At 44.7% G+C, this 12,881-nt stretch overlaps 1 protein-coding gene across 4 annotated transcripts in view; it reads left to right on the forward strand.

The window, feature by feature from the left end:
* AFF2 (ALF transcription elongation factor 2) overlaps positions 1 to 12,881 on the forward strand; it is a 438,865-nt gene that overhangs the window by 330,437 nt on the left and 95,547 nt on the right. For all 4 annotated transcript variants that reach the window (XM_017639874.3, XM_017639876.3, XM_017639875.3 and 1 more), the window contains one exon: positions 11,599 to 11,695. In XM_017639874.3, coding sequence (XP_017495363.2) covers positions 11,599 to 11,695 — 97 coding nt within the window. The remainder of the gene's footprint in view (positions 1 to 11,598; positions 11,696 to 12,881) is intronic.

Raw genomic sequence — 12,881 nt, forward strand, 5'->3', positions numbered from 1 at the left:
CGGCTCTCTGATGCTCCTTGAACTGCTTTCTTCACCAGAGACCTGATGGTTTCCTCTGCCGTAAATCTTTTAATGCTGCTTCTGAATGTGTTGATAAAAGAACCAGGCTCCAATTTGTTCTAATATCAGTAATAATAGAAGTAGTAAAATGTATTAAGCACTCACAATGATACTCTTTTCACATATTATTTCAGTTACTCTTCACAGCAACCATGCAAAGTAGATATCAGCACCCTTCTTTTAGAGACCAAAAAGCGGAGCCTCAGGGAGCTCAATCAGTTTGCCTAGATTTGCACAGCTAGTAAATGCAAGAGCCTGGACTGAACTCCTAGCCTACCCAACTCCCAAGTTTTTGCTCTTTATACAGTGTTGCCTCTGAGGAGATTGACGCAGAGCCCTTAAACATGAGGCACCTGGGTTACTTCTGTGTCAGAATTAGGAAGCTAATCCCTTTTAACCCATTAAAAGATGGTAATATATAACAATTTAGATCTGTATGCCACTCGCTTATCAACCCTATCTTGAGAATCCTCCTATCTCAGCAATTCAGCTATTCTTTTGGAGTCAATGGCAGTGCTAAGGTGATGGCCTTACATGTATCCAGCAGGGTCGCAGGGTTAAGAAATGCCCAGGGTGTGTTGGTGAGCCAACACATGGTGAATTCACCAGCACTTGGTGAATTCATTTGCACCAAGCTAAAGTTTGGAGAGAGGTGGCCGAAATGACTTACCACAGCTAGCTTTCCACATCAATGTGATTGTGCCATGTGCTGTAATTTATAGTGTAAACAAGTTTTCTTTAAAAGCTAAATATATCATGCAGCTCATTTAACATGCACAGAAGGAGCTGTTAAATTATTTCAGTCCCATTACTCAAAATGTTCAGAAAATTCCTCTGTATTAAAGCCAGGGCGGGACTGGCTCTGCAGCCAAGTGCATCAACATAAATGTTGAATTCCTGGGGGAGATGGATGCCTCATTCTGTTACTTAGGGAAAATATATGCCCAGACATTGTGGAGCCCCTTCTAAAACAATTCTCATTTTGTTAAAACAATAGGATCAAATTTTCAATCATGTGACCCAGCATCTCTGCACTTATAAGGCTCAGGCAGACGTGAATGCCAATAAAATGGTGATGTGATTTTAAAGGATTAATACTTTATGAACTGTGCAAGTGTAAACTGAGGTGTTCCACGTCACTTCCCAATTTTATCTTTACCTACATGAAAAGAATTCCTTGTGGAAGCCATATGTGATGCCTCAAAACTGTTCAAATTGGAGTAATTATCAGAACAAATGGTGTCATTGGATGATATTAGTCTGTTTGTGTTCCTTCTGTCTGCCCAATGAATCAACATTAATCCAGAATTTTAGAAACACTTGCAACAGTCATCTGTGATTCCATCTTTGTTTTAAATACATGCTTAAAAATGGATCTAACCTTTCTACCTACCAAAACATACCTTTACATTGTCAGTTTTCCATTACGTATTCCTTATCCAGATAGGATGTACCCTTCTCTGCCTCATTTTTAAGGGATCTGGATCAGAAGTGGGTATGAAATTTCATCAGGTATATTTTTGGCATCTACTGAGATGATCATATGGCTTATATCATTTTATTTCTTGATCTGATGTATTATACTGTTAGATTTGTCAACATCACATTGTTCGTGCACTCCTGGAATCTGGTAGATTAACGTTTTGTGATATGTAGTTCAGTTGCATTTTATGTAGATTTGACTTTCGCAGAGTTGAAAAAGTTGATATGATAATATTCGTTGAAGCCTCTCTTTGTACTAAAAAAAAACCTGACAGGCTTTACTTCCGGCATGCCAAAGCTAGTGGTGGCAAAGGCACAGTTCTTTTCCTCCCTACAACTTTGCCTTGACACGAGAACACATTTCTCTAGCTTTCCTTGTTTCCAAAGAAAATGACATCTGATGTGTTCAGGGAAATCCAGGCTGAACTGTCTTGAGCCAATAATCACAATGAATGATAAAGATGGTGTGATTCCTATAAGGTGGAGCTATTAAGATCCCTCTTTCACCCAGGCACTAGAAGTTCAGGGAATTTAATCCAAGATGACACAGCTAGTGAGGGGTGAACCCGGGCCTGTCTGGTGACAGAACAGGCTCAGTTCCGACACTGAGCTCTTCATTATGCTCAGGAGCCATAGGCAAGTCAGTCAGCTTTGCAAAAAGTGACTGGTCTCCAAGGACTCTGAACATTGGCTGGTTCTTGCACATGTGTGTCCTTGGACTCAAGCTATGGCTCGCTTAGCTCACATTCATCACTCCTCACAGACAAACAAATCCATTAGCTATTGTGCTGCTTAGGGTAATGATGCTCCTAGCCTATGTTGGAGCTGAAGTGTGGGCAGCACATTTGACAGGAAACATTAGTAAATGAGTATGTTCATCATGGCACCAGATGAAATGTAGATCCCGTAAGTAGTTGTGAACTGACTAGGATGGCTGGTGGTGTAGGGGAACAGCTCTGCCATGGTGCTGAGGACACTTGTCAGATATCCAAATATGCCATGTAGGCCAAGACTTGAACCATAGTTAATCTGAGTCTTGGCAGAACACCTAGTGATCCTCCCAGAACGGCAGAGGACAAGAAGAACTTGAGATGTACTTCAAGGCCATCTCCCACTCGCCCCTTGTCTCCTCTGGTGGATTCCTGTCACCTCCCAGGGTCTGATGAGGTATGGAACATTCTGTCCCACTCCTCCGCCGAACAGACCTGCAGCCTATAAAATGCCTTAACTGAAGTCTACAATGGGCTTCTCTATAACAGAATAGCCCACAACTTGCTCCATAGTCATCGAGCCCCTTTTGTTGTGCTGTCGTCGTTTTTGGTGTGTGGAACAAGGATCGGGGAGCTGGCACATTTGGCAAGTCTTCCTTTCTTTCATTATGTAAGTACCAAATTTTCTGAATCTGAAAGTAAATCGCTGTATCTTTACAGGTTGAATCACTCAGGCCTTGACATTGACCTTACCCTGTCTCTTTTGCTTTACTGATGGAACGCTCGCTCCCAGGGGTCCTGGGCCACATGTGCCCAAGAAAGCCCTTACAGCTCTAGGATTGTGTAAGGTTGAAACACTGTCAGTGTGGGTTATAAGATAATCTACCTCCTTCTACCCTAAACCAAAGCGTGTTTGGAGGGTGGGGAGGGTCATTTTGATGCGACAGAAAGAGGCGAGCCTAGAAATCAGCTGGGTTTCTCATAAACAGCTGAGCAACATTGCTGTCAACATCTGAGTTGAGCCTACATTGCCAGGTTTGACTATTTTACTTAACCAATCTGAAATGCGTGTGAATTCTTTAGGCATTGGCAGAAAGGACGTCCTATCTGCTGTGTCAGTTCAGGTAAACAGCCCTTCTTGACAACCTTTCTCTTGAAATGCGTTTGAGAAACAGTTGCAAGCACTGTTAGCTACAGGGCTGAGTTACCAGTGGCTGAGAAGTTGCAGTGCCTGGTCCCCGTCTGAGAAGGAATCTGTGCCCACACCGAGTGAAATGTGAGGCACGCTGGCTGCCAGCGGGCACACGCTGGAGTGCACTTAACAGCAACTTAATATTTCAGGTCTTTTGAAGAGTTTCCTTGGATGGAGATTAATGGGCCAGCTCCATAAAGGACTTCTTTACTTAATCCTTTAACAATTAGGAGCTGATGTAGAGAAAGAAATAATGCAATACCCTCTGTGATTAAGAGGTGCCTTGGAGGTTACCACGGGGGTTTCTTCTTTCTAATCAGCTGCGGTCGCTCTAAGAAGCTGAGGGGAAGCTGACAGGGACAGCCCCACAAGGAAGGTTTCATGGCAAGCAGTGGGCCTTTCCTTGTCCATTAAGAATGGAACTAGCCAGGTGCTTCTGACCTGCCAAATCCCTCCGCTGCTTAGAACTTTGGTTGTCCCCACCTCACTGTTCTTTAGAAAAAGGTGTAGCCCAGTTTCACCCCACCTGCCTCCTTAGACTCATCCCCACTCCCTAAGCCCCTGCGCGTCCGGCCAGACCAAGAGCCTTACTCCTCTCAAGATCTCATGTCTTTCCGTATCTCTCTTTGTTCTCCTTAGTCTGTTCTTCCCTTTCTTTCTCCCTTGCAGTTCATTCTGCCTTCGAGGCATTGCTCAAAGTGTGTGTTTATGAAGTGTCTGCCCTTGCTAAAGTGCAAGCTTGTTAGGGGAAGAGACCCTGTCCTACTCACAGCTGCCTCTTCAGGGCCAAGCACAGTCACAGCAAGTAATAATGATAGTGACAGTAATCATTGCGTGCTTGCCAACCATTTTATATGCATCATCTCATGTCATCCTCATACCAACCTTCTGAAATAGGCACTATGATGACTCCATTTTACAGATGAGAAAACTGAGGCTATGATAAGTAAGTTGCCCAAGTCCACACTCAGTTTTAGAGCTGGGGTTCAAATTCAGTGCAGCTCAGCTCCAAAACCTGTGCAGCATGGTGCTGCACAATTGTTCAGCCCACAAAGAGCAGGCCCACTGAAAGGTTTGAACGAATCCCCACTACTCTCCTTGGATGACTTTCCCTGTTGCTGCTTGTGACTCAAAGGAAATTCATTCAACATGACTTGCACATTCCCACTGAAGACATCCATGCTTGGGAGGTTTTTTTTTTAAGACAGAAGATTTTGTTTTCTCCTTTGGGGTCACTGCTGCGTTTGTTTTCAGGTTCAGGCTGGTCCTCTGGGTTATGGTCTTCTGTGGGAGAGCAATCCTCTGTTAGGTTTCCAAGAGAGAGAAAATCCACTGTTAGGAGTTTTCATGCACTCACACACACCCCTGAAAAATGATACAATAGTGTTTTTGGTGTGTGTAACATTCTTGAAAGGCATCTGAATTCTATTAGGCAGTTTGTCATTTGCATGATAACTTGAGTTTCCACATTGGGAGAAAATTACATAACCCAGAGAAATATACCAAGAAAATGAAAATCAAATTCAAAATAATGACCATGGAGCAGAAAATTGGTATTGTGCTGAATTTATGTGATCGATGCAAAGGAAGTCCAAGGTTGAAGAGGTGGCGGTTTGCTACGATCCAATAGTCATATCCGTCAAGGCTCACACTATCAGCTTTGGCTTATGTAGGCAATACACGTAATATAAACCCATATATACCACATGTACGTCTAGAGAAAGCATATTTACTCTTTTCTCTTTTCCTACTGTTGTCTTCTATATACTCAGCACTCTGGCCAAACAGACTGTTTGGCATTTCCTCAGTCTCTGAGATACATATTATTTCACTCCCCTTGCACAGAGCAGTAAACTAAGGTTCATTCAGAGACGTTAAGTAACTTAAATTCAGGTTCTCTAACTAAATGCAGTATCCATGGAGCCACAGTTGCCTCCAGAAAATGAGACTTGGCTCAGTGAGCTGTATTCACACTATATCCCTCTAATCCCTGGGGGCACTCCAGAGGGCCCCCTAACCCGGCTGTAGCCAGAGCAATGCTGCTTTAACCTCTTGTTCACTTGGGGTTCCTTGTAAGATTTCATCAGGCAGAGGGAGGATTGTTGCATTTAGGAGCGTTTAAAAGCTCTTGGCTTACAGCAGGGGTCAGCACACGTTTCTGTGTAAGGGCTCAGATAGGAAATACTTCAGGCTTTTCGGGCCATATGTTCTCTGTTACAACTGCTGAACCCGGCCATGGCAGCTCAAAAGCCTGGCCAGCGTGGAAACGAACGGGCGTGGCTGTGTTCCAGGACAGCTGACTTTATGGATAATGAAATTTGAATTCCATATCATTCTCATATGTCATGAAATATTATTCTTCTTTTGACGTTTTTCCTCAACCATTTAAAATTGCAAAAGCCATTCATAGCTCAGGGCAGGAAGGACAGAAACAGGGCTGGTTTGGACTGAGCACGTGCATTGCCAAGCCTTGGACTAGATGGTCCCTAAGGGAACTCGCAGTTCTCTTGGTAAGGAGCCAGAGTAACCTTATGAGATGCCTGTTTTCTGAAGCCCCTAGAAGGCCATCAGCTACCGAAGGCACTCCTCTGGTCTGCGTGCCTGAGGCAGGGAGCATGGGCCAGTCTAGACCCAGGTGGTGGGCCCACTGAGGGCACTGGGCTCAAAGGCCTACCGACAGAATATGGGCTAGATCTTCAAACCGTTACTGCCTCAGCCCTCACATGGGAATTTTCCAGGATCCCCAGGGGGCAGTCATGGAATCAGACTTTGAAGTTAAAACCTTGAGAAAATTAAATGCAGCTTCTCCTGAGAAAAAGGCCTGTGCACCTCTACCTCCGGAAAACAGAACGAATGCTTTGAAAACTATCACCGCTTCGTCCTCACCACCTGCCTTACTACCAACAAATGATTCAGTGCTGCAGAGACTCCATAAAACTCAGTAGGAAAATATATAATTCCCTGAGTAATTCTAAACCAGTCAGGTTTCATTCCTCCCAGCCTCCTTTATGAAGAGAAAGTGCTCTTTAAGAAGTCAATGGGGCTCAGTTACTATTCTAGCAGACGGTGCCCAGTAAGACCCTGCCTGACAAGAAGGCATTAGCCTCGAGGCATCCCACAGAGCCTCTGGGGTGCCCAGCCCAGCCCAGCCCATCCATGTTTTTCATTTGGAGCCATAAAAATTTACTTTCATGACCATCAGGTCTGGGTGCTCAGGAAGACAAAGGTCCTTTAAGCCAGTCCCCTGAAGACTACAGGATAGTTGAGACAGAAGCCGTAGTTCCTAAAGCTTGTTGAGAGCCTAAAACCTGAGTGAAACAGCGTCCCCCACCCCTCTACCGTGGAGAGGCAGTGGCTCCCTGTGCAACGCCATTCCCAGTCCAGGCTCCCAGCGTGGACTGTATAGGACAAGGCTCAGGCTACTAGATGGAAGCTACAAGAAAAAATACAAGGCCATTCCTAACTGGCAGAACTTCCTATTAGTTTAAAGCTATTGAGCAATAGAAGGGCATTACCTGCTACCCATCAGACAGTGGCTTTATGGCTGTGCATTGGGGGTATTGTAGATAGCATCACTGGAGTGACAAGGTGAAGCAGGTAACACCTACAGGCACTTCTGGCTATAAGTGCCACAGTCCATGTGCATATCGGTCACCAATGTTGCAGCTATTTCCATAGATACGTGGAAGCTGGAATCTAGCTAGTATCAAGTGGCACACGTGACAAGCATCTGTGCAGAGAGGCAGGATTGTGTAACTCACAAGAAAGCACCGGTTTGGCTTGCAACCTCCACATTCAGGGCTCTGAAGGTAGGGCTCCTGAGCAAGGATTCTGGATTAACAATCTCTGAAGCCCAGTTTATGTACAAAGGTTAGAGCCAGGTGTGTATTGGAACTGCCTCCCGAAAGCAGCGGGTCCAAAGGCAAATGCTCAAGGGGGGGCCATCCTCGGCCCATTGCTCTGGACCCTCAGGTTGCTCCATAGACATAAGGAGTAGGATGTCAGGGCCACTCTCCTTTTTTTTTTTTTTTTAACTCTCATTTGCAACTGTCTGGTGTTTCCTCTTGCAATAGGCTTTCCAATCTCCAGGGGATCTTAAAATACTCTGGGAAGATCTCAGTAAACCTGAAACAGCCATGATAGGTCTAGAACATTCTAGACCAAATCCAAGCCCTGAAACTTTCCAAACTCAAGGGTCCCTGAATCTCTCCTCATCTGGTCAAGGGCTTCCCATGATGCTTGCCATCTGATACCTCTCTCTGCCTGTCGTTGGCTCACCACCGCAGCCTCTTTCCTTCTTGCGCCAATCTCTACAGAACCATTGCTCAGGTAATAATAATAGCAACGGTAGCAACACTGACCAAGATAGAAACCATACCGGCCTATACTGACTCCACAGCGATCTGTGTCAACTTTCCTTTTCTAATCCTTCCAAAAGTTCTCCAAAGTAGGTACCTTTGTCACTCATTTTAACATGTGAGAGAGTTGAACTTCCAAGTTTTATTAACTCGTTCAAGGTAGTAAACCCATTAGAAAATCCTGTGTTTGAACTCCAGTCTGTCTGGCTCTCAAGCTCTTGCCCTTAAGCTCATGCTGCCTCGGCTAAAGGCTTCATTTTCACAGAACCTTCTGTAATGTTTCAAGCCCTCCAGTTTTTCCTCCTCAGAATCACCCAAGCATTCCACTTTCGGAAGTGGCAGGCTTTACGGGAAGTAATCGTATGATTTTATGGTCCCAACTCACATGAGGCCTGTCACATCTCAGTGTTCTAGGCCGTCCCAGTGCAGAGAGCCCTCCCAGGCCACCAGGTCCAGCTTGAGGCTCAGAGATTCAAGAACAGAGAAGGCCCTGGGCACAATGTGCCCTTCCTTCTCCAACACCCCCACCTTCTTCTTTTTTTCATTCCGTCTCATCTGTCCCACGTTTTGTTATTTGAGCTTTTATAGGATCATCTCTTCAGGGCAAGGACTTGGTTTTGTTGTCAGTTTTCTGGACTATTTACTTCTTAATACTATAAAAGTAAGAAGTCATGGTAAAAATAAAAGCCGAGATTTTTCACACGAAGACAGACACTGTGAACTACTAGGTCCTGAGCAAACATCTGAAGTCACTAAGGAGGTCTACTTTGTTCTGTTTTCATCTAATTGAAAAGTGGAAGAACAGTTGCTGTTTTTAAGATGCCACATAGGCATACACGTACCTGAGCATGATCCTCTCACTTTGGGGATCTCCAGTGTGTGACAAATTTGTCTGTGGAATTGTAACCTCCTGAAAAGGCATTACCATTTCTCTGCTGAGACTACCTTAACTGCCATGGGTGTGAATGCTGCTGCTAGAATAATTAAATCCCAAATCTTTCATAATCCTATGCTTTCCCTAGAGTAATGTTCAGCATTAGTTATGGAGGAAAATGCAAACAAGTTCATGTATATTCAATAATGAAGCTTCATAGGTCAGGGAAGGAGTGGAATGGAATGAATGCCTAACACCTCCAGAGATTAAGTAATGGTAGTTTGCATTCCTTATTACTTCCTTGACTTGTGTTTACCTGAACTTGAATATATGTATCAAATTGTCCTTTATTAACAGCTAACTCCACACCATGCTTGCTGCATGCGGGTGTGTAACGTCAGTGGCTGTGTAGATCAGCTGCCTATTTCTAAAACTGCAGATTGGAGGGCCTTCCATTTCCATGGTGAAATCATGTAGGGTTGATTGGAGGTAAAATAACCCCTGGGGTCAGTCTCGATGAGGTTCTGAGACAGTAAATGACCCAAATATCAGAGTTTATGACTGGCCAGCAGTTGAATCCAAATATCTTGACTCCATGACAATGTTTTGTGGGTTTCTTGTTGTTGCTGTTGATTTTATTTAATGGACCATCCTTGGTAAGTTCCATCCTCTAGGAAAACATTATGTCCTTCAGATTTCAGCTGCAGACTGTCTGAGTTCTGTGTTTGTCTCTACTATTTCCTAACTGTGTGATCACAACAAGTTCCGTACCTCTCTGAGCCTTGGTGTTTCCACCTGGAAAATGGTTAATAACACCTCCTTCATAGGGTCCAAATTACAAGCTGCTGGTCAAATACTTACCTCCTTCCCTGACACAGAAATGGATCCTCTAAATGGTAGGAATTAGTTATCATGTATTTTGCTGGACATGTTTATGTAAACTAACACATAGGAATTGCCTACCTATATTGAGACACACACAGACACACACAGAGATATACAAACACACACACATATGGCAAATGAAGCCCTTAATCACCAGCATAGGTAGTTTTTAAGTGTTTGAGTATTATGGCTTATGAGAATGATACAGTCTTCATTTACCACAATGTATTGTAAACAATTATTTCTTCAGAGTCATAAGCCTGCAACTGCAAAAGAAATGCCAAGGTACATTTTGTTTTCTTCTGTAAGATCTTCAGATTACCCATTAGTCTCTTGAAGGAGAGTCCTAAATCCTGCAAATTTCATTAATCTGAAACCAACTCTCTTAACACTTGTCCTTCCCACCAGTCATCCTTTATATCCATCTTTGGGTTTCAGACCTCCGTGAACACATCATTGTTTTCTATGGCTGAGCATGTGTTTTCTTTGGAGAATGTGGGGGAGCTGTGTTTTCTTTGGAGAATTACTGGATACCCAGTCTGAACTGAATCTCTTGCTAACATTTGAAGATAACCTCTAGAATACCATGTTCTCCTATTTATCAAATTAGAAGCCGCCTTTTGCCTTCCATCTTCCCTGCCAGAAAAGCAGACAGGTCGGAATGAGGAGACGGGCATTTTAGGACTGGCTCTAGCACTAACTGGCTGTGTGGCCTTGATCAAAGTACTTGGCTCCTTCCTCTGAATGTTTCTTCCCTTGTTTGCAAAGTGAGGGCGCGGACTGTATCATTTGTGAGAAGATGCTGTGAAGAATGTGGAGGTGAACCAGTTGCAAACCCTGCCCCCATGGGCACTGGGAGCTGGTGGAGGGGACACTCAGTGGAAAGCAGTGCTGTGAGCCCGCTGGAGCAGGGAGTGGGGCCAGCAAAAAAGGTGTCTTTTCTGAGATGGGGGTGCTTCCTTGAAAGCTTTTGTGGAGGAGGTGGGATCTGACTCAACTCTGGAGGAAGTAGGATTTCCAGAGTTGCAGAAGGGGATTCCAGCCTGGGAACTGAGCCCAGTGCTGAGTCTGGAAGCAAGAAGGAGCAAAACATGCTTGGAAAATTGTCATCAGTCCAGAGAGCCTGAGACTGCCCCCACTTGAGACCTGGGGACAAAGTCTATAGATGTATTTAATAAATAAAAATATTAACAGAAATTGGTCTTTGAAGGCTGTGTACCTGGAATTTCAAGATAAGTCACTTTTCCTGCTGTAGCTCAAGTTTGGCCATGGAGCAGGTGGCACTAGAATTAATATCCCTGTAGAAACAAAAGGCTCTATGTGCTCGATAAACCATTTTGAAAGTGCTAGTTCATCACCAAAATTCAGGCCACTCATATTTCTCAGGTACCTTGCCTTAGGAGAGAGAGATTTCTCATCCACATCATGGGCTTACATCTCTTGGATGAAATTTTACAGGAAGAGATTGGTCATATATCAAAAGGTTAATGCCTAGCTATTTCTCACCCGGCTACTTTGTAGCCACCGAGCTGCCACAGTGCAGAGGGCAGGGACAGCGAGTTCAAGTTCACTGGTCCTTTTGCCTCTGTCATCCAGAGAGCCCCAGCGGGCCTCGACAACAGCCTCTAGAGCCAGGGGCTCATATCATGCTCCTGTTCTTTCATGGGAGGCGCAGAGCATCTTTTCCTGTAGAGATCAATGCCATGTCCCACCTCCACAGTGATTGATCAGTACATTTATTACACTTTCAGTAGTAAAAATATATAGACTCCAGTCATCTCTGGAGATGCTGAAATAGTCCTTTTTTTCCCCTTGATTTAGGGGAAGGTAGAGAGGGAAGATGTGTGCAGATGATGACATAAATATAAGAGCTCAAATACCTAATTAGCTGAAAGAATCTTGGTTCCCTCTGCACCTTTGACAGAATTGCAGCTGTCAGATTGTAGCTCCAATATTTTATCCTCGTTGCAAGATGTACCTGAGGATGATTTAGAGAAGACGCTTTCTAACGCGAACGCCACTCTGCTTTTTTTCTAGGATGCTTGAGGACGACCTGAAGCTGAGCAGTGACGAAGATGACCTGGAGTCCGTGAAGACCTTGACCACTCAGTGCACCGCCACGGAGCTCTACCAGGTAGGAACAGCTTAGGGCCTGCTTTGGGACCTAAGGGGAGGGAGCAAAAGGAACTGGCACGGTTTTGCCATCCACATGCCTAACCCGTGCGCCATGTCTGGGTTTTGGAAAAAGGGAAAGAAGCAAAGACAGGCACAGGGTCCTGGACCAGGTCGAATCAGCTCCCACTTTCATGAAAGCTGCAGTGAGGAGATGCTGGGCTCTTGGAAACTGCTTTCACCCCCTCCTGCCACTCCCTCCTTGCCCAACACCCATACTGGTTGCCATTAAGCAGTAAGAGATCATCCTCCCCTCTTGTGGCTTCTGTATTGTTTTGGATGAGGCGTAACTTCCCTTTATTGGCTCTAGTGTGAGACTTAGAGCCCTCGCTCATTACTCAATGAGGACATAAAGGTTAGTGCGCCGTCCACCTTCCCCAGGGGCACCAGTCCAGAACCCAGCTGAGCCGCAGTACCCAGCACCTTGCAGCTTACGTGAACCTTCAGGCGAAAGGCCTTTGGCAAACCCTTGCTGCAGCCCTGTCTTCTTCCATCCTGTACCATGAGTATTTATAGCACTTACGCCCAAAGTAGATGGCAGAAATGTGTTTTCAGCATTTTCAATGAGACTGGACTTCTTGATTTGAAAAGGCCAGGTTAGTTTTGAACCAGGGGAACAACAGTGTAGTGTGTGGTATCACTGAGGCTTGTGGGAAGTTACTCAGTTTCTCTGGGACAGAGAACTGTCTCACCTGGGGGTCCTCCTGGGTGTGCTTATGGCCTTATGTAAGGAACACAGAGGGACTGCCATTTTTTAAAGCCAATACCTGACCAAGTTCTTTCTACGGTGAAGTCCGCTAAGTTTTACAACAGAAACCAGACTGTCTTAAGGAATGCTCATGCGCTGGTATTTCAAGGTAGTTAACAAGTACAGGATTCCATAGTCACTGAGTATTTCATGAGGAGCCTGCAAGGAAAAGCATTATATGTATAAACTGCATCTTTGCAACTTTGGTGCTTTATTAAGAAGCAATACAACTGTCCCCCGGGGGCTTACTCCAAAGTGAACGCAAGCCACCCCTCTCCTACTTGAGTCATGGTCTTCGGAGCCAGTGTACGTTGTGCACCTCAATTTCAGCGCCCGCCATTCCCACTTTCTGCTCTTCATACACTGATGACAAGAGCATTGTATGGGTAAATTAAACAAA

The sequence above is a fragment of the Manis javanica genome, chromosome X (assembly GCF_040802235.1).
Source record: "Manis javanica isolate MJ-LG chromosome X, MJ_LKY, whole genome shotgun sequence".
NCBI classification, from domain to species: domain Eukaryota; kingdom Metazoa; phylum Chordata; class Mammalia; order Pholidota; family Manidae; genus Manis; species Manis javanica.